Below are 22,831 nucleotides of genomic sequence, written 5' to 3'. Positions count from 1 at the left end.
TTAACGATTCTAGGAGGTGTGACGCAACAAGACAAGGGCATGATTGACCAGCGGTTTTTTTTTTTTTTTTTTTTTTTTTTGCAATTCACATCAATGTATCCATTCACGGCGTTGTGTTTGATAATATAGCCATTACGACAAAATATTAAGCGAATACATTGAGGTTTATCACATAATCACTAAAAGACATTTCAACAATCAATGCTACGAAAATACCAAAATATATTCACTTGCGAAATCAGAAAAAAGCATACATATAAATATTGAGATATAAATTCTGCAAAATTCAAGATATCTTCACAATGAGACTACAAGAAGCTACAGACAGCTTTCGTTTGTTCGACTGAAACTGAAGAAAAACAAATTTTATCCAGAATAGACCCTGGTATTAATTAGTTTATATCCAGGATGTGTAGTAATTAGATGCTAAATAGATGGTATAGTACTGTGTTACTAATAATGGCTTTAGAAATTATGTCAGTACTTTCACCACCTATACTTTGCTATTACCCTACTATCAAAACTTCATCACAATCGTCCAAAATGCACGGGTATATTGGGTGTCAAAAATGAGGAATAAGACATGTAGAAACATAGAGTATAATCTTCTTGAAGGGAGGACAACACATCGTTTCTTTTAACGAAAAAAAAATGTTGAATTCTGCAGAAAGTCAGAGAGAAGAGAGAGAGAGAGAGAGAGACAGAGAGGGAGAGTTAGAAAGAGACAGGGGAGAAAGAGATGGGGAAAGAGAGAGAGAGAGAGAGAGAGAGAGAGAGAGAGAAGAGGGGGGGGGGGGGGGAGAGAGAGAGGGGGAGAGAAAAGCTGAATATGGTGCCCGAGAGGAACTCCTTTCCTATGGCGGGAAATCACCAATTGCGCGTGATCCGGTTCCATGGATTATTCAGGTAAGGCGGCACTGTAGAGAAAGAGCAAATGAAAAGGCAAGGATCTATGTATGTGGGCATCTTTTTCCTGCATTCTATTCAAAGAAAGAAAGGGGATGGGGGGGGGGGGGGGAGAGTATAGTATCGTGTTCCCGTTAACGACCACGAATGGAAGACATAATCTACCTTTTTGTCTTTCACTCTCTTCACTGTCTCAGGAAAGGTTACTAAAAAGGTTCACACGCTGTTTACATGGTAATTGATTGTATATTACTTATTTTAGTATTTAGTATCTCTTATCGGTAGTTTTCAATACTGCAAGAGTCATGATGGCAATCAAGCATTAGTGGGTATTATGCTGATGATTTCACTAATATCGATCCCGGTAACTGACATTTGATTTTGCGGTTGCCCTATTCGATTTCACGTGAACTCGATCACTCAAATAAATCGAGGCATGATTTTCTTCACTTTTTGAGAATCCATCAAGACCACTCGAAAGAACAGTATCTTTTTATGCCTCCGCCACGAAGTGGTGCCGGAGGCATTATGTTTTCGGGTTGTCCGTCCGTCCGTCCGTCCGTCCGTCCTTCCGTCCGTCCGTCCGTCCGTCCTTCCGTCCGTCCTTCCGTCCGTCCGTAATAAATTTTGTGGACAGGTTAACTATCAAAACCTTTTAAGGTATCCTAATGAAACTTGGCATGTATGTGTATTAGGGGGTGAAGTTGTGCCTATCAATTTTTGGGTGCACATGGTCAAGGTCAAAGGTCAAAAGGTCAAGGTCAAATACGTAAAATTTCACTATTTCCTCCATATCTATGCAATGCCTGAAGATATTTTCTTGAAACTTACTGTATACATGTATTACCCAATTAAGATTCTCTGGTGAAAGTTTTGGGTCATGAGGTCAAAGGTCAAAGGTCAAAAGGTCAAGTTAAGATATTAAAACTTCGCTTTTTTTCTCCGTACCTTGGAAATTGTTCAAGGTATCTTCATGGAACATAGTATATAAACATGTACTGACTGGCAGTTATTATCTAGAGAATCTAGGGTTCATAGGGTCAAAGGTCAGGGGTCAAAGGTCAAGTGCAACACTTCAAATTGTTACTATTTCCCTCATATTTATGTAATGCCAGCAATTTTTTTTTTTACACTTGGTGTATGCATGTATAACCTAGATTATCTGGAAAGTTTCTTTGTCTCTTTTTTTTTTTGGGGGGGGGGGGTTTGCCTCAAAGGTCAAAAGGTCAAAGATCAAGAGAAAGTGCTGAACTAACTTTTTTCTCCATATCTCAGAAGTGGCTCCAGTTATCTTGAAACTTACTACATATTTATGCATGTTCTGCCTGACAGTGATTATCCTATGAATTTTAGGGTCAAAGGCCAAAAGAAAATGGTAACAGTGTACTTTTCAATACAGAAATTACACTTTTTCTCCATACCTTGAAAATTACAGTATTCATACACTTATGAATGGGTCCCCAAATACATGCTCTCCTATTCATCTAATTAAACCTAGGTAAAGGAAGGTGAACATTCAACACATTTGTGACAAACATGTAATTTCAATATTTTGCCAATATTGTGAAAATGTAATTATGCATTGTCCACATGTTCTCTAGACCTATTAAGAGAATCATGCATTATGGCGGAGGCATAGCAGTCGCCTTAGCGACATTTCTAGTTTTCTTATATTTTCAAGAAGGAAATAGCCAAATTTACTGGCCGTCTTGGGATTCAGAAGTATTTCAGTTTTTTTTTTTTTTTTATTGTGGCAGGTTGAGTTTAGTGCCTCGGGAATTTTCGTCATCAAAGAGGTGGCATTATAAACACGACAACTCTCATGCCTGACACATCTTTGAACAGTTTGATATAATAACACACGCATGCATAGAATATACTCAAATTATGATTTATATATGAAGATCTTGCTTCCAAAAGGCGCTAAAGCCATTGAAAATTGATGGATTAAGTGCCTTTGGGAATCAAGCTCTCCCTCTCTCTCTCTCTCTGTCTCTCTGTCTCTCTCTCTCTCTCTCTCTCTATATATATATATATATATATGTATATATATATATATGTATATATATATATATATATAATTATATAGATATATTGAATATATAATGAATTTGAAGGCGGAGGCCGCTGATAATTTGAATCGCATAAACTCATTCTTTATTGGCTAAAATGCATTTCCAGTTTATTTCTTCGTTTCTTCGTGCAGCTAATACGTGAATTCTCCACATGTTCGGAAACATATACATATATGTATACATGCATATATATTAAAGTATTAATTGATGAACAATAAGCAGAACGTGTCATAAGTTCTTCCTTTCTGCCAGAACATCTTTTTTCTTCTGTTTATGATTGCACCTCACATCTGTCCGTTGAAGGTCAATGTGTGTGTTTGTGTGTGTGTGTGTGTGTGCGTGTGTTTCACTTGTTTAATGGGTAATTGTTATCAAACCATTTTTTCCTTATAGGGGATGGCTAGTAACTGATCAGTGGGAATCAGTGGGAATGCTGCTGGGGGGTGGTTGTTCCAATCCTTGTGGGATTCATTTAAGAGTACATTCCTGTATATCTATTGTCATGTGAAAATTATTTGCTTCAGAATGGTCTCATATTCAAGTAATGTGCAGTTTAATGTTTCCAGGTTAGCGTGCCTGGTCAGTGACGGGGCATTAATCTGCACATTACTTGAATATGAGACCGTTCTGAAGCAAATAATTTTCACATAACAGTAGATATATAATGTACTCTGAAATGAATCCCGCAAGGATTGGAACAATCACCCCTCAGCATTCCCACTGATTCCCACTGATCGGTTACTAGCCATTCCCTTTAAAAGCTTTACAAAGATGTACTCAACCTTCTAAAATGGCTGGATTTGAATCCTTCATCTTAAAGGCATGAGTTCATCAAGGCGGATGGTTTCTTTGTTTTCTGAATTATGTCAATCAAGGCAAATCTTTATGATGGCTCAACTTTTTATTTTATTGTAAATCATCTGAATTCCTCGATGATGTCCTGTCCACAGGTATAGGTCTATGTGTGTGAAATTTGAGAACATTTTACATATTGGCACAGAAAGAGTTAATAATGTTATGAAATCGCGGGTCTGAAAATTGGCATCATCCAGGCTGAATCCTATCTTTCTTTGCACGATTCCGACATCAAACTTTAAATTGAGGCCAACTTTGACTGGGATACAGGAAGGCCGACTGGCAGATCGTGCAGGCCATTAAAGACGTGCCGAGATTACCATGAACCCGTAAAATTCTTGGGGCATTCGAATTAGTGTATGAAAGCCACACAGGAAAAACTGATGGGACCACTGCTCTTGGGTTATATAACAATGTTTTCCTCATACTTTTTTTTGATATTGTTATCAGCAAATTAAATATGTCGGGTTTCTTTTTAAGTTCCCATCTACCAATTTCATGCAAAGAATAATAAACAAACAAACATTTCGTCGACTTTCCCGTTTTCCGACTGCTTGCTTTTGCTCGTGTGCCAAAGTGTTTTCCTTACCTATTACAATATGAAATTGGTAAGTTTGCACACTTAATTTTTTTTCAAGTAATCAGTTCAAATTATTCCATGTGCCTGTAAGCTGGTTTAAAAAAAAAACATATAAGAAAAAGGAGAACGATATTCATATGACTAATTATGACAATAGACACTAGATAAAGAAGCTTTAAAACGCACTTGTCGGAAGTTGAGGATATTCTTATCGCTGTAATTTGATGCAAAAGAATGCATGACATCCTCTCCTTGCTTTAAGGGATAAGCCATTCTTATTTCTGCTTTATTTGTTTTCCTGTAAGTTTAGGTACACAGACTGAAACCAAACGAACGGAGTAAAGGAGTTTTCACTGATATGTAAAAGTAGAAAACCAAATGACACAATTTTCTTAAAATAGTGATACGGATCACGGGTGCTGTACGTTATTCCGAAGGCTCACTTTTCCGAAGGTTCGTTATCCCGAAGGTTCGTTAATCCGAAACACACAAATTTCCTTTACCTAGAGGTTCGTAAATCCGAAAATGAAGAAGGGTTCGTTAATCCGAACGTTTGTGACGCTATTCCGAAGGTTCGTTATTCCGAAGATTTGTTAATCCGAAAATGAAATTCGGAATAACGAACCTTCGGAATAACGAATCTTCGGACTAAAGAGCCTTCGGAATAATGAACGTTCGAAATAACGAGATGTAACCACGGATCACACCCACAGAGGTAAATAAGCCATTGCTTATCTATAGTCTCCAAAGCACACAGCTTCACTCAATTTCCCTATTTAATATGAATAGCATTCTGGGTGAACAGAGCTTGCTGTATGCTAGATCACACTAAACCTGTAACGAGTTAGCAATGGTGACTTTATGGAAGGTGATTTTTGTGGATGGTTTTGAGTTAATCTAGTCATCCTGTGTAATTCGTGTAATTTGTCTTTGATCCATTAATCTATCGTGAAAATAGACTTTATATAAAGCTTCGACTTAAAAAAAAAAGTTTCCATCATATCAGTTCAAAGCAGTCGGGTGAAGAATGTTGCTGTTTAATACGCGTCCTTCTCCTCCCTATAGATTTCTTGTAAAATTCAAACAAGAAAAAGAATAACAAACAAAATATCAGATGTGCATCCTGTAAAATGTCACGGCAAAATTCTAGAGTGGAGATGTTATGATTATACTGGTATTTGCATTCTGTTTCAACAAAACATTGACTTCTTGATATTGGCCATTGTGTTTTGTCACCATATATTTCCATAACTCCTGTTGATTTTTGGACTTCTGATACTTTATGTTGGAACCCTTCCCCCAGTATTGTGAACCCTTCCCTAATTGCGAGAGATGTGCTGGACTTTTATCAGATTTGCATTAGTGAAGTATGCGTCCTATACATTATTTCTTTTTATTTTAATAGGGTGAGGCAAAGTAACATTTGGCACGGCTATTTTGGGCATTGTACTTCTTTTGTGTGTGTGTGTGTGTGTGTGTGTGTGTGTGTGTGTGTGTTTGTGTGGCTGAAAAGACGGGGGGGGGATACGTTTGATCTGATAGTAAAGTATTCCACCAATGGACTGTCTTCAAACAACTGGCAATATGACCTTACCTTCGCATTCGAAGTAGCGGCTAGATGACATACCAAGCCTCGAAGAACACTTGCACAGGCTTCCAGTCACGTGGTGTCGGCAATCTGAAAATGTTGTAAATCATGTAAATTAAGTAAAAAAAAATATTTACTGTGACATAATGTTCGTCAGCTTTAATTTTTGTGTTCAGAAATATTCCATGGCTGACAAACAGTATAATTGCACGCCTTTTGTCAAAGATTAATTTGTTAACACATAGGCCTAAATCCTGTCGTATGCGAGGATGTTTCCAACATTTTTTGTTGTTGTGATAACTATAAGGGTGTTTAAATGGTAATGGTTATGGTAATGGTAATGGTAATGGTAATGGTAATGGTTTATTTAAAAAAAAAATTCATTTGCAACCATGAACATGGCTGAATTGCAGAATTTTGTACAGTGTAATATTTCATTTCATGGTAACATACATAATCATACAATCAGTCTGCGATTAAAAGATAAAACTACACAATTATATACATATATATATAAAACCAAAATAGCAGAATTAATCAAATACACTTATACACACACATTGTGAAATCTGCTAGGAAAATTATACATAATCTTCATATCACCATCATATACATACACAAACGTATAGACTAAAATATATCAAAAATACACAAATCATTATACTTCTCCGACAACTTTCAAATTTTGTTTACATCAAATACATGTATACTGAAAAAAAAAAATTAGGCGGGCAGTGATAACATATAAGAGATGTCAAACACTCGTGTATGGAAACGGAGATATATATATATATATATAAACACACAAATCATTATACTTCTGCAACAACTTTCAAATTTTGTTTATACATGTGCTGAAAAAAAATTTAAGGGGGCAGTGATAACAAGAGATATCAAACACTTGTGTATGGAGACGGAGAGAGAGAAACACAGAAGGGGTACTTGTAGGAAGGAGATAGCAAGAAAGATAGAAAGAGACAGAAGAGAATACTAGGGAAGAGATATGCAAAAAAATATAAAATATAAAATATATTTGTTTTCATCTGATATTTCTATCAAAATCATCATTTCAATCCATATAATCTCTTAACTTTGCTATCTTTTTAACAATACTGTACATCATTAATGATCAAAATTAGATAAAAACAAAAATACCTTATCCAAAGCTTTTTTTTTACGCAAAGCTTTTGTTATCGTATATGACGTGTAAATATATTTAGAGGGGTTTTCCCTAAACTGGTTGTGGTGCTGAGTGGCCCCTCTAAAGCAGTCAAGTAATCATCGTCATCTCTACCTCTACTCCCCGGGGAGCATCCCAAACGCGCCGGCACCTTGCGGCGAAAACCTGTTAAATCAAACGGCATTGATATTCAGCTTCCTACCCCTGGCGCCCCTTTTTTGTACTTGGTAAAACATTTTTTATATTTCGCAGACACCATTAAGAAAATCTGTTTTTCTAAAAGGTAGAAACATTGGACGTCAAAATAATAAACATGAACATTAAAGGGAAAGTGTAGTTTTGGTTGAGACATGGCTTCAGTTTTCTAACTTTTTTACTTTTCGCTGAGAGATTGAGAAACCTCTTATGAAATATGTAATTCCAAGAGAAATTCAACGTATATTTGGTTAAAATTGGTTTTGGAATGTACCCAAAATAATATGCTTACATGTCCATGAACTAGATCTCTTTCCAACGTTATTTGATTCCAGCTCAGCTAGTGCCTCCTCATAGGCGTCGTCCAGTATGTCATCGAGTGCCGCTATCTCCCACAGATTGAGTGGAGCCGATACGGTAACGGCGGTTAGCAAGGCTAGCACCATTGCTGCGCATAACGTCATCTGTCTATAGTCCATCTTGTTTATTCTGTGAAAATGACGGTGTGATGGTTCTTTAATAGAAATACAAAGTAAATGTAATTTCAAAATTATGACGTAAGCAATAAATTCTTATTTGGGCAACTAAAGCAATAACTACAATAACTGCATCTCAGCTAAGATTAGTCCAAATTATCTTGCTTCGTTGAGGGTTTACCACATAGTACAGTCTTATTATGAAGTTACAAATTGAAGGTAAACGTTCAAGATACAATTTTATTGAGATAGCGAGAGTTGACTAGTACTTTTAAATATTTCTCTCCTTTAATGTAAAAAGACATAAAAATCAACACATAGGAAATCTTGACATATCCTTATACAAACACATCCATATTATAATTGAATTATCGGTCAACTGTTTTATGTTCTCTATAAATCCTGCCACCCTAAGATTCAGAGCCTACTAAATGGCTTGATTCTCGTTTGTGAATACATATAATTATGCATCCTTCCTCTGTTGGTTTAGAAGATATGTTGCTTTAAAATTATTTGCAAACCCCTTATTGAATAATTTAAAGGAATGAAGAAGGAGGATGAATATCATGACCGGTCTCTTTTCCCGCCATGCCCAAAGCGAAGGCAGACGACCGCACCCATTATACCTGTCACATCGAGGTTTCTGCCTTGTCTTCCCGAAGGAATTAGGATATTGATACCCAAGTCTTCACACGCTGGGGTTTCTTCTCATTTCCCCAGATAGAAAACATCATTAAGACCTAATGGAGTTATAACGGTCAATATATTCTCCCTTGCTCCTGAATTGACGAGTGGTTATGCCAAAACCCCCTTTGTGTTTGGTCATCACCTGCCTTCTTTCAACGTCTGACAGTGACACTCCATACAGGTTTCCCAAAGATGCCTTGGGAAACTGGCGTCCTTGAGTTTAACCTCTTGGTAGTTAAGCTTCCCTTGTATTACGTGTGTGTGTGTGTGTGTGTCTGTGCGTGTGTGTGTGCAAGTGTGTGAAATAATCATACCCTCTTTTTCTTGCAGGATTTATATCATCACTGTACTAGCATTTACGAGAAATTTAACTGACAGTGACGCGCCATTTTATAGGCGTCCATACTAAGGCTTTGGAAACAGGAGTACTTGAGTTGGCGTATCTAGGGAAAACGGCGCCCGGGGCAAGCGCGAAAATTGCGCCCCTAATTTCTGAAAAAGACTAGTGTTCAACCCCAACCCGATCCCGGTAGGGACTTTAAGCAAAGTCCACATGATATGCTTTTCAAGCCCTTAAAAGGGGTCTTTTTGAGGGTGATTTAAATGTAATGAATTTTGATAAATTTTGGCGAGCGAGCGCAGCGAGCGAGCCGAAAATTTTTGTATTTCAGCTGACAAAACATGGAATTCTTGTCATTTTTTGCTTATCAAATCTTACTATTCTAATCAAGATAGTGACGGCCTTATATATAACGATTTATCTATACCAAGAAACTGAGTACTTTAAAAATATTCAAAATCGGGGGGGGGGGCATTTCATGAAGCATTTTGTCCGACAACTTGTCGGACAAAATTTGCTCTCAGCCAATCAGAAGCAAGGATTTCAGTAGCTTTTAACAGTTTGTCAGACGAGATATCTGACAAATTGCTTCATGAAATGCCCCCCATGTACGCGCGAGCGAGCCGAAATTTGTATATTTCCGCGTCATCATCACGTTTTGTTCATATCTCCTTTTTGTTTTGATAAATTTTGGCGAGCGAGCGCAGCGAGCGAGCCGAAAATTTTTGTATTTGAGCTTACAAAACATGGAACTCTTGTCATTTTCAGTATTTGATTAATCTATACTGTAGAGGAAATAAACATTTGTTTTTAACATTTGATTTTTTGCTTATCAAATCTTACAATTCTAATCAAGATATAGTGACGGCCTTATAGATAACGATTTTTACCAACAAACTGAAGATTTGAAAAAAATACTCTTAATTAGTACGAGCGAGTGAGCCGAAATTTGTATATTTCCGCGTCATCATCACGTTTTGTTCTTATCTCCTTGTTGTTTTGATAAATTTTGGCGAGCGAGCGCAGCGAGCGAGCCGAAAATTTTTGTATTTCAGCTTACAAAACATGGAACTCTTGTCATTTTTTGCTTATCAAATCTTACAATTCTAATCAAGATATAGTGACGGCCTTATAGATAACGATTTTTACCAACAAACTGAGGACTTGAAGAAATAATCTAAATCAGTACGAGCGATTGAGCCGAAATTTGTATATTTCCACGTCATCATTACGTTTTGTTCTCATCTTGTTTGATTTTTTTGGCGCCCCCTTCGTATTTTCGAAACCTTTGGCGCCTTCTTTTGATCCAATTGGCGATCGCTTCAGAACGAAAGAAATTGCAGCCGCTGCTCCGTGAAACATTTTGCCTGCTAAACATAAAATGACATGTGTGAACACAATAGACATTGTCATTTTGTCCGCGCCATCATCACATTTTGTTCTCACCTTCTTCTTAGCTATGTAAAATTTAGAGAGCGAGCGCAGCGAGCGAGCCGAAAATTGTTGTATTTCAGCTTACATAACATGGAATTCCTGTGTGAACACAATAAACATTGTCATTTTGTCCGAGTCATCATTATGTTTTGTTTTTATCTTTTTTTGGTTTAGTTTTCTGCCCCCCCCCCCCCTCCCCACCATTCTTCCTCCCCCCCCCTTCCGGTGAGTTGTTTCTTCTTCTTCTTCTTCTTCTTCTTCTTCTTCTTCTTTTTTCTTTTTTTCCCCTTTTTTCTTCCTTTTTTCTTTTTTTTTTCTTTTTTTTTTGCGCCCCCAAGGAGCGGCGCCCGGGGCACGTGCCCCCCTTGCCCCCCCCTAGATACGCCAGTTTAACCCCTTGGTAGTTAAACTGTCCTTGCGTTACGTTTGTGCGTGTCTGTTTGTTTGTTTGTTTGTGTGTGTGTGTGTGTTTGTGTGTGTGTTTGTTTGTGTGTATGTGTGAAATAATCACACTCTCTTTTTCTTGCATGATTCATATCATCACTCTGCCAGCATTTACGGAAAGTTTTACTCCTTGAATACAATCCTTTTGGGTGTGTGTAAATCTATGCGACGTATACCAATTCTTTTTTTTTTTTGGGGGGGGGGGTGGTTAAATTGTAACATCATAATAAAACCAAACTCTCGAGTGCTTTAAGTGCTATATAATTTGGCTAGTCAAAAATCTTCTTTAGCACCGTTTCATTTCATTCAAAATTGTATGACTGTTAACTTCAACTTGACTTCATGAAAACATGAGTATATACGCAGAGTAAGCTTTGCCTGACAACCTATATTGATACTTACATCACGATAAAAAAGCCAAAAAACAAACAAACAAACAAACAAACATACAAAAAATAACACAAAACTAGTAAAACCAAATTCTCTCCAGCTGATGATCCATTTAAGTAGTGATATTTCCTCAACGCCCCTCAAACTAGCCACAAATATTGGAAGCACAGTTAGCATTTTATTTCCTTTTTTTAGGGGTGGTGGTGGTTTGATTTCCGTCCACATACATTTAATCAAATACAAATTCATTGCAGATTTCAAAAAACAGAAAGACAAAGAAAAACAAATCAAATGATTTGAAATTATAACATCACATTACAAAACATTCATAAACATAAGTTATGTTATCATAAGCAATGTTATCTTATTTCTTATCCTCACTGAAATATCATTTTGATCTCTGACGTTTTAGGCAATTGGTATTCTGAATATGTTCTATGAATGTCATGCGAAAAAAAATGCTTACGTTTTTAACGAGATAAATATGATAAAGCGAAAGAGAAAAAAAGAGATAGAATGGGAAGTCGTGAGGTACAATAAAAAAAGAAAGAGAGAGAGAGAGAGAGAGAAAGAAAGAAAGAAAGAAAGAAAGAAAGAAAGAAAGAAAGAAAAGAGAAAGGTAGAAAGGGGTATGGGGGGGGGGGCAATAAAGTCATTGAATTTGTTCCCGGAAAGATCTTGAGTGCGCTGTCTTTTCTCTTGCTCTATATGTCATTTGTTTCCTCCGGGAATTTACTTTAATTAAATGAAAATTGGTGCCGCCATTCTACCTAATAAAGCAAAGCACTTTATTGCAAATTGTGACCAAAAACCAAAAGACCCCCCCCCAAAAAAAAAGAAGAAAAAATAAAGAAAACAAATCCATTCTACTCTGCTTTTGCGTTAAGCACGGATTTATCAATGACTCACAACAGGAGAGATAGAGAGAGAGAGAGAGAGAGAGAGAGAGAGAGAGAGAAAGAAAAAGAAGGAAATCTCTAATTCGTAACGTATTCCTCAGACCTCCCTACAGGCTTGAAATATGTTTCATTTCTTCCTTTTTTTCCTGTGCATGTCCCATCAAGGTTAGCTTATTCATTAGGTTTTGATAGGATGTCCATCAGTTTGTCTATTAAGAGGACTTTGAGATTTACGAATGGATTTGGTAATACGTGTTTGGCATAACATCGCATCCTTTACTATATGACAAAGTAGCCTGTGTAATGTACAAAGAACGTTCTATTTACTCGAAATTCGACACAGGAGAATCAGTATTGAAATATTATCCTTTCATTATCATATATAGATATATATGATATTTCCACCTGCGACCGTCTTCCTTACCACGCTTTCCAATACAAATGTTTGCATCAATTTAGGCTAACAATCTTTTACTTTTGATTGAGCAAAACTAGACGTAGCAAAGGAGGGTAGCGTGGCCCTTTGTTCAATTTCGCTGAAAACAAGCAGAATGTATTGAATGTAAGTCAAAGAGAAAGAAAGAAAGAGAGAAAGAGAGAGAGAGAGAGAGAGAGAGAGAGAGAGAGAGATGGAGGGGAGGGGGACTAAAGAAGAGAACAACTAGTTAGTAGGAAAACGTAGTTGATCGAACCATTAAACTCTATTTCCCTTTACTATCCTACTTATGCAGTTCAAACAAAAATCAAGACACTTAATTCTTGGACTGGACGCTGTATGAAAATATTCAAATGCATACAAATAAAGAATGCCAATCCTCAACATACAAATTTCTGTAAACTCTGTTAATCAAGTGTTAACAAAATGAAGACATGGATGTAAGAACGACCCAAGTCAAATTTTTGGCCAAATTCAGTTTGACATGGGAAATTGTAGCTTATGCACGGACTCATCTTGTGTATCCTAATTACCCCCGGAAGTGCCTGAAATGAACGAGTTAAATCTTATATCAATGTTAGAATGAAGGACTTGGATCATTCTTACATTCATATTATAGCGCCCTCTATCATCCTTCTCTTATCTCTATAGCAGAATATCATGTATATGAATCAAAGAATGACCCAAGTCCATATGATTCAAAGAACGACCCAAGTCCATCACACAAAATGGCCTCTCCACAATTAATGTAAATGTTAATTGTCATAATGATGTATGTTCTAATTTGTATATACAATGTTGCCTTCCCATCACAGTTAAACAGAACATTTTTGGAAAAATAAAAAAGATATGAAGTTTTTGTAAGTTTACTCGAAATGGTCTTCCATGGAGTTGGGTCGTTCTTATATTCATATACTCAAATGTCAGGGAACAAATATCATGATGACTTTGGGTTATTTTCTTCGTTTGCTTTACTTGTTTACAAATGCGAAAACTACAAACTACATCTTTCCAAACCGTTAGCAGGCTAGCTAAATGGTTTTGGTTTATTATAGCATCACTCTCCGTGAGAAAATATTGGGTACGGTAACCCAAGTTACTCACGGGCTTTCATTGTTTTGAAGGGGGGGGGGGGACTTTGTTTTTATTTATTTTAACTGTGGCTTCAAAGTCACTGGTTGCATTATTACACCGTGCAGATGTTTCTACGCGGGTAACTTCGTCAAGCAGTGCATTTTGTACCGTATGGTAGCCACAACAAATGACAGAACAACAACAACGACATTAACAACAACGACAACAACGACAACAGTATCTGATAGCAAACAACATCCTTTATTTCAAACTGTCCCGCGCAACACAACCCTTCTTCTTAAGATAAGTAAAAGTAGAGAGCACGATGCAATCCCATCACTGACTAAATTAAAGAGACATCAAATAGTGACTATTCCATGAAGTAATATAGCCGTGAAAATAAGGGAAATGAAATCAAATATTCAAGAAAGAAGGCTTAGCGGCTTGTGATTCACACAGGAGCTGATGGCTTTCCATCAATCTTCATTGATCCCCAGTGGGAAATCGAAAGATTGAACATTATATTCCTAACTAGGCCAAAGAGACGGTTTGCTGTGTGACGAGGAGGAGGTGAAAAGGCAAGCTGTGTAACAAATCTCGGATGTCGAGATGAATCGCTCTGTATGCGTCAGGCCTTCGAAAAGAGCGCCGCACGAATAAACAAACCCTGCTATAGGTCCCTGTAGAGTGTGAAGGCGAGGGACAAGAAACAATGAATGTCTCTTTTTCTAAACAGAGATGCGCTCACATGGACAGGCCTCCACTGACTAGCTCATCTCGTCGACCATGATATATCACATACAATATCAAAATAACGCAACCGGGAGAGTAGAATATCCTGTATTATTATGACTGTCATCATCTTTACAACTACCAATTTATGACCCCGGTGACGAGCAAATGATAAGAACAAAACGCAAATGAAGTAGTGGATGTTGGAAAGTACAATAACTGTTATCAATGGTTTATTGCTCTTTAAGTTTTAACTTTCTAAGTTTATTGATCTAAACACCTATCAGTCTTTACCTCTCGAGAAATGATTATATCCACAGGTTTTCAACAGGCAGGAAGAGAATTGAAAGGAATATGAAAAAAGGAAAAAGAAAAAGAAAAGGAAAACAATATTTCCAATGCAATCATAACACCGAAAGAGCGAGAAAGAGCGACATGGAGAAAAAAATACAACAAACAAACACACACACACACACACACACACACACACACACACACACTCACACACACAGCACACACACACACACACACGCTCACCCACACACCCACACACAAAATATAAAGAATGTCAAACTCAGTTATGTCCAAATACCTCCATTCTCCGTCTAACATTCCTAAGTGGTATTTAAAGTAAACGCTCGTTAGTCAGTGCGCTTTTAGTGGACAACTTGTTTGATTTAGTAAATAAAACCAATCTTAAGATTGGTCCGTGTTTTACTGTAATCCTAATCCGGCAAGAAAACCACGAATGCCAAAATGCGAAGAGACCAAGTTGCAATGCATAACATTTAACTGTATTTTTTTTTTAAGGAAGAAGAGAGAGAGAGAGAGGGGGACGGAAGAAAAAATAAAGATTAATTGCTATCGAGTAGGGATGCGAGACAATTTCCTTCTTTTTCTCCTCGTTTGTCTTTTCTCTGACGATACTGTGTGAAAGCACATCGAAACCGATTATAAAAAACTCATCTGTAATGAAACTATGAACTTTGTATTATTTAAACAATACTTATCATTGATTATAATGATTATAATTTTTACATTGCTTGTTTCCATCCCTAACTCATATTTTATAACTATTTTGAAGCAACAAAGCGGGGCGTTTGTTTCATCTACAAATGCTATAAAATAAATGTCTTTCTGCAAGGCATTTGATACTCTAACCATTCTATTTTGTTATCAAAAATACGTTATTATGTTACATGAGGTACCTGCTCTGAAACTGCTAGCAAGCTATAGAAGGCAATGCGCATGTTTTGATTATGTAATTAAGTAAAATTGTATATCAAATGTGGAGTACCACAAGGGTCAATACTTGGACTTCTATCATTTTTTTTTGCTGCGTGTTAATGGTTTAATAAAGGCATGGAGTTTATTACAATAAGTAATTTTTCTTGATGACAAAAATGTAGTCCTTTCAACCTCATTTTCGATGTCTCATTACATGACTGAATGATGAAATTACCAAAATATTCAGTGATTTGAAAGTAATATCTTTCCTTTGAATCGAAAAAAAAAAACAAATTACAAGACACTCTTAATATCCAAGGAACTTGATTAGTAATGATATTGAATATATTTTGAAAATAAATGATATTTCTCTTAAGACGGCCTAATCCACCGATTGAATTCCTTGGAATTTCATTGATAATTATGGATGTTGGAATGATCATATGAAATATATTTCATCTCCCGTTGCTCGTAGTGCTGGAATATCATGTACACTCAAGCATTGTTTACCTTTGCGCATTTTCATTATACTTTATCATGCGCTCCTAATCATCCCATCGTATATTTGAAGAGTTTGTTCGCAAAAACCGATAAGTCTATTTTTTAAGATTTTGAAGTACGGTATCTGTCATAAAGTAAACAATAATACCTTTTAAATGATATATTGGTCACTAAATATAAAGATACATTTTTGAAGTTATGGTCAAAAGAAGCTAAATTTTTCTTATTTTTTTCTCTATTTTTCTTGACCTTTAATCGCAAATATCTCCATTTGGTAAATATTGACTTATCGGTTTTTGCGAACAAACTCTTCATTTCTTATCATGATATGATATTGGCAACTCGATGTCTGCCAATAATATCATGCTGAAATTGCAACAGAAAGATATACAGATAATAATGATAGTATGTGCACATGCTGGTTACAACGATAACACAGATTCCCTCTTCTGCTGTTTTAAGCTTTTCTGTTTTTACATTGACATAAACGATATTGACACCCTACAGAATACACTGTTTATGTTCCACTTTAATCCCAATCTGTTATCTTCATTTATAGATATATTTCAGTTGAACGCAGAATCTATCGCTTTTTAACAAGGCGTGAAACGGACGTACATTTAAGTTACCCTAAAACACTCTTAATATAAGTTCAGATATTTGAAGAAAAAAAATCCTCTTCACGTTCATTCATTTATTTAAAAAAAAGTCAAAAGACGTTGATCACAAGAATCAGAGGCATCCTTCATTCTCCACTGCATCTGTGAAAATAATCATATTAGGACCTAACCTGTAATGTAATATCAGTGCAATGCGAATGAAATTGCAGGGAATTGGTGTACTTGAAAAGAAGATACCACACGGAAAATAAATCAAATCAGTATCAAATCAAATACAAAACACACATATACGATATAGGCACATGCAATCATGTCATTGATCCTCTACACAGCAATTCTTAAAAAAAAAAATGTCCGATTTTTTTCTGCACTAAGGAAAATTAAATTTTGATTCAGACATCGGGCATCTGCAACTTTTCAGGAGATCCCTGAGTTGTAATTATCGTCCCTTGGATGTTGTTATTCAATAAAAGGGCATCATAGAATAAAGAATAGAATAAAGACACAACATAGATAGCGTGTGTTTGATAAAGTGGAATGAATTGTTTTTTATTAAGGGACAAGTTCACCTTCATAAACATTAAGGATTGAGAAAATGTAGCATTGTTAGTAGAACACATCATTGGAAGTTTGAGGAAAATCGGACAATCCGTTCAAAAGTTATGATTTTTTGAAGTTTTTGTGCAGTAACCGCCGGATGAGAAGACTATTGCAGTGTACGATGTCACACGCGTACAACAATATAAGGAAAATACAAAGAGAATTTCACAAAATTTCATCTTTTGAAAAAAGTACACATTTCCTTGACTCGTTACCGACATGTGTTATGGGTAATATTATCCCCCCTGCCTTTACAAATAGGTAAGTCAAATGCTCTTTTATTATGCGGAAAAAAAAATGAAAATACGTTGAATTTTCTTTACATTTTCTTTATACTGTTGTACTCATATGACATCACAAGCTGTAGTAGTCTCCTCGTCCAGCAGTTCCAAAACAAAAATTTTAAAAATTCATAACTTTTGCATCGATAGTAATTTTCCTCTAAACTTTCACTGATGTGTTCTACTAATATTGCTGCATTCTCTCAATCCTTATGTTTATGAAGGTGAACTTGCCCTTTAAGCGACAAAATTTTCAAGGAACGTGAATTCATGATAACTTCTTATTAAAAGAAACATGCGGGCTTCTGATTTAATTACCATACAAAGAAAGACAGAGAGAGAGAAAGAAAGAAAGAAAGAAAGAAAGAAAGAAAGAAAGAACGAAAGAAAGAAAGAAAGAAAGAGACGGGGAGAAGGGAAGGAGGGAGAGATGGTGTAGGGATGGGGTGGGGTTCGAGTATGTCGTCTCAAACAAAGCGGAGGTGACATCTTCATTAATCTAGGTCGTTGTGCAGTTATAACAACTGTATTGGTAAACTGTTATTGTCTCATACCTGTGAATGTGACTAAAAAAAACAAAAACCCAAAACCAAAATAACTTTGTAGTCAACCGTGTTGATACAAAATAAGATAATGCCATATTGGCTTTACATAATTTCATTTGAATGCTGTTGTTGTTTTTTTCTTGTTTTTACAATCTCATCGGATCACCAGAGCCTGAATAAGTGAAGTGCATTTTAAGCCCTATAAGTATGTTTGCTGTGTTTGAATTAGTAAGGGCTTTGTATCTTCATATCTGTAATTCCATTCGCAATATTAGTAATAACAATTTTACAAAATGGTTGTCTCGGAAGCTTAAAGGATTTATTGTTAGGCACAGAAACACTTATAGAAAACGAATATACACACATCCTGTTTAGCAACTGCGCTCTATTTCTAAAGGGCTTACATTATATATGCTACGAGCACAGTAGCCTAATGTTTAAAAAATTGAAAACATGAGACATCACGAGATCATTAATGGATTTCAAGCTTTAATTAACTTTCCTTTCACAAACTAATGTCATACCAAATCAAATTGTTTGATAAAAGAGTAAGGGAAAGAGACGGAGAGAGAGAGAGAGAGAGAGAGAGAGAGAGAGGGGCAATGACGTGCTTTTGACATTACGTCATGTGTATTCAACATTAAGCTTAAAGGTACAGTTTACCATTGGCAGCAGTGATTTAATCACATGTCTGAGATACCACATGCATATGTGTCGGTCAGTTGTATCAGAAAACACCCTACCATATAAAAATTGCAATGTAGCCTGAAATATAAGGCAATATCATTTTTTTTTCTCAATAAACCATTGATACTGTAGACGGTTTAGTCTAGAAATATTGCTATTATAATCATTGCTCACATTCTGTATGTTTAACATACTTTTACTTTGTTTTTGGATGTTTCAGTCATTCCAAACCCGACTTTCATCAAATAAACTTTGAATTCCTCTTAAAATGGTATGCTCTGTCCTATATCATAAGTGTTTTCTGGTATCTCGCAAAAAGTTAAAAGCCCAATTCTCATCTCCACCAATACTGTACCATCCCTTTAATGTACCCAATATAATGCAAACCCATATCGATTAAAAAAAAAATGTGTTTGAAGAGTTTGAAGAAAACGGAGTAGGCCTCATTTCAAACATTTTCAAACTATTAATTTGATTCAAAAATCTTCAAAAACCTAGAGTGAAAATTACAAAATACATAGAACATCAAGGAAATAGATGCGTTAATGATAAAAAGAAATACAATATTTTGATACTATCAGCACGGTAAGTATCTGGAGAAAACCCGGATAAGGAGAATTATGTTCCTGGTACATTTAGATAGAAAACATGAGTGTAATAAATCACATATGTTTTATTCGTTTCTGCCTCGTCTTTGCCATGCCTATCCCTGATATCACGAACGGGGTCTGAAACAAGAAAAAAAATATGTTGCTCTCAAATCCATTCCAGAATAAAGAGTTACTGTAGGCACTTCAGAGCAAACCTTTGTTGCACAGAAATAATGTCAACATTACTGGAATAATCCAAGAATTAAGGTTCACAAAACTTTGTTTTATTACACATGTACACATTGATGTAATGGAGAAGGAAGTTCTGGTAAAACATAAAAAAAGTAATCAATCCTTTTTTCATTTCAAATTTTAAGATCCCCCCCCCCCCTTTCTCCAGAAAGTACAACCTCTTTAAGGTTCTTAACAGGAAATGACCATCGGAGAATACGGAGGTCCTGTAAAAGGAAAATTTGATAATAAAAGAGAAGATTACACAAGGCCGTCACGATAATGCCGTAAATAGTATCATTACGGTTAGAGAAAAACCTTTCTTTTTTTTTCTCCAACGTAAAAACACTAATAGGACAAAAAAAAAAAAAAAAAAAAAAAAACCTTACCCTCTTCCCACGGCTTGTTAGAGGGTAATGGATTACATTACTTAGGGCGTTTTGCCATTCTTCCCTCGCAAGTCCTGCCAAGGCATAATATTTAATCACACACGAGTGAAGAAATGCGAGAAATTACAATTGATTTGACATACCAATCTAGACAGACTGGGTGGGGCACAATGAGCATGAAAGGCTTCAAACGCCTATTACGTGTTCTTAACGACTATTACGTGTTACTGATAAACGGTCATCAACTGGGCATCTTTATGGCTCAATCGATAGCGCCTCCGTCTCATAATCAAGCGGTCCCGGATTAAAGGTCTAGTGACATTAAAAAAAAATGGTTCCATGACATTCACTCCTGCGACAACTGCTCTTATGAAATATCTACACTGTAAGCCAAACATAGATTCTACCCACAAACATAACCCTAACCCTAACCCCAATCCTCACATCAAACTAAACCTAAAACTCTATCACAACCCTAACTCTTACCCTAAGTCCTTGGAATTGGAGCAAATAAGACCGGAGCAATTGTTGCAGCAGCAAATGTCGTGTCACCCAAATAATTACAAACCTTACATACCATACTATATTTGCATTAAAAAAGTCCACAAGAGAGAGTTTGAGAAAACAACAACAGAAACATCCTCGCATCTTTTCAGTTATGGGGCTGTCATGTACACAACTAGGATGCAAAACAGTCTTTTGAATGATTATTATATATTTGCGTTACTTCACGAGGAGTCACCTATACAGTTGGTAGCCATATTTGGACTATGGCCGTTCTTATATCCAGGTACTAAATTATATTGAGTAATTCTAAAACTGAAAATGCAACGCCATAGCATGTTCAACTGCAATGTTGAATTAATACATCAGAGGAATTTGCGTGAAAATCGGAGATGACGTAAGACAACTATTGCATATCAATATTCTGCAAATTATCAGATTGGTCATTGTGATGGAAATAGGATGATATGCCAATGCTATGTCCTTATAAGTCTCGAATTTACGTACATTTAAATCGTTAGCGTATGTCGTAAATGAAATAACGAAATGACAGATATGATATGATATACTGATAAGAAGAAGTGAGATTACCATTATAATAAATTAGTGTCATTACTGGCGTTGGGAATATAAACTACTGAGCTCTGTTTCCTAGTGAACTGCGTCGTCGTCAGCAGAGCCAGTTAGTTGCCATAGTAACATGATCCATTTAGATAAAACCCTGAAATATAATCATACCACTGTATATAATCTGCAACAAATCCAGAAGACAAAATCGGTTTACCAAGTCCAAATATAAATTGTACAAAATAGATGTAATGGCCTTTGTTGAAAAAAAGAAACAAACAAAAAATTACATCACACACATACAATTCGTAAGGTTTTAACCTTATTTCATTTCCGGATTAACGAATCTTGGGGGAAAAGGAATGTTATTGAATTTTTGGAGTAACAAACCTTTGGAATAACCCCACAATAAATGTTAGGATTAATGGATCCCTTTTCAATTCAACAAAAATAGGTATATGGAATTTGTGTGTTTCGGAATAACGAACGTAAAGCCCCGGTCACACAGCACTCCACGTTCAAATCACGTACAAAAAGTTATGAAAATCTGTTGGACGTGGTCGTAAGAGGTAATTTTTTGGTCAATTTTGGTTTGGCCTTGCTTTGTACGGGGTATGGCCGTTGGCGGCTGTTCCACTGCTGAAGCGCTGCCTAAGCACGGCTAACCACGTCCAGCCACGTGTGTGTACGCGGAAAAATCCATTAGTCAGCGATAAGCCGCTAAACACACGCTATTTCCCGTGATACCAACGCGTAACACGCGTCAGATGACCGTGCTCTGCCCGTGACAGACCGCTAAACTTTCGCGTCTTTACCGCATCTACCCAAGTTTTAATCACTGCCGGAACACGGATTATCACGTGTGTTTCACGTGTGTTGCACGTCTTTACCACGTGTGCCGCCCGTGGTTGTCCGCGGAATAGAATTTTGAGCAGTTCAAAACTTTTTACCGCGTCCGACGCCGTTCAGATTTTTCCCCGCGTCCTGCCACGTCTAAAAAATCGACCTTAGCTCGTCGTAAACTCGACATCAACGCGAACAACATCGTCTGCTTGACGGGAGACCACTTTTTGACGTGTTTTGGCCATGATTACGCCGTAAAGCGCTGTGTGACCGGGGTTTAACCCTCGTCATTATGCATCATTATGTTGAAGTGCAATAACACGCGTATTCAGCAACGGTAACCAACACTCCTACAGGTAATACTCATTAATGACGCATTATGCGACGATGCACTCCCACCCCCCCCCCCCTAAAAAAAAAGAAGACAACAAACAAAGGAAAGAACAAACAGACAAAAAATTCCTCCTGAATTTATTATAATAATTTGATTTATCTTTTAAGATATCTTTAGATATAGTTGATTGCATTCAAAACCTCCGAGATCTAGTAATTACAGGTCGATCGATAAGTCGATCGATCGATCGATCGAGAGAGAGAGAGAGAGAGAGAGAGAAGAGGAACAGATAGAGAGGAAAGAATAGCAACGCTATAAGTCATGCTTCATTTAGTGCAAGTTTGACTCTCATCTCGGTTATTGAATGTAACTGTTTCCTACTTCTCTCTTTAAAAAAAATATCAAAATTATTAAACATATACATTAGCCTTTCTCTTCTTTGAGATAGAATATGATACCTCGGTGGAAATCGGCCAGAAATGTCCTCTAGTAACCTGGTATAGGATTGAATGAAGCCCTTACACGATTCGAGCAAATGTAAAGGAGGGGAAAAACAAGTTCAGAAAAAATTAACTCTCTCTGTGTCTTTGTCAATGACACCGCATACGATGTACGCATCAG

At 36.5% G+C, this 22,831-nt stretch overlaps 1 protein-coding gene across 1 annotated transcript; it reads right to left on the bottom strand.

Annotated features, from left to right (window-relative positions):
* Positions 1 to 846: 846 nt before the first annotated feature.
* Positions 847 to 7,858, bottom strand: LOC139739714 (uncharacterized). Its single transcript, XM_071650322.1, has 3 exons — positions 7,672 to 7,858; positions 6,011 to 6,094; positions 847 to 917 (listed from the first exon to the last, which is right to left on the bottom strand). Exons 1-3 carry the CDS (start codon positions 7,856 to 7,858, stop codon positions 868 to 870), a joined length of 321 nt encoding a protein of 106 aa, XP_071506423.1. The 3' UTR covers positions 847 to 867.
* Positions 7,859 to 22,831: the final 14,973 nt, after the last annotated feature.

This window comes from Diadema antillarum, unplaced genomic scaffold, assembly GCF_040938485.1.
Source record: "Diadema antillarum isolate AM-2024a unplaced genomic scaffold, OU_Dant_1.0 seq00000810_RagTag, whole genome shotgun sequence".
Classification (NCBI taxonomy): domain Eukaryota; kingdom Metazoa; phylum Echinodermata; class Echinoidea; order Diadematoida; family Diadematidae; genus Diadema; species Diadema antillarum.
Note: the sequence above shows the minus strand (reverse complement) of the source record. Positions and strands in the feature narration are given on the sequence as shown.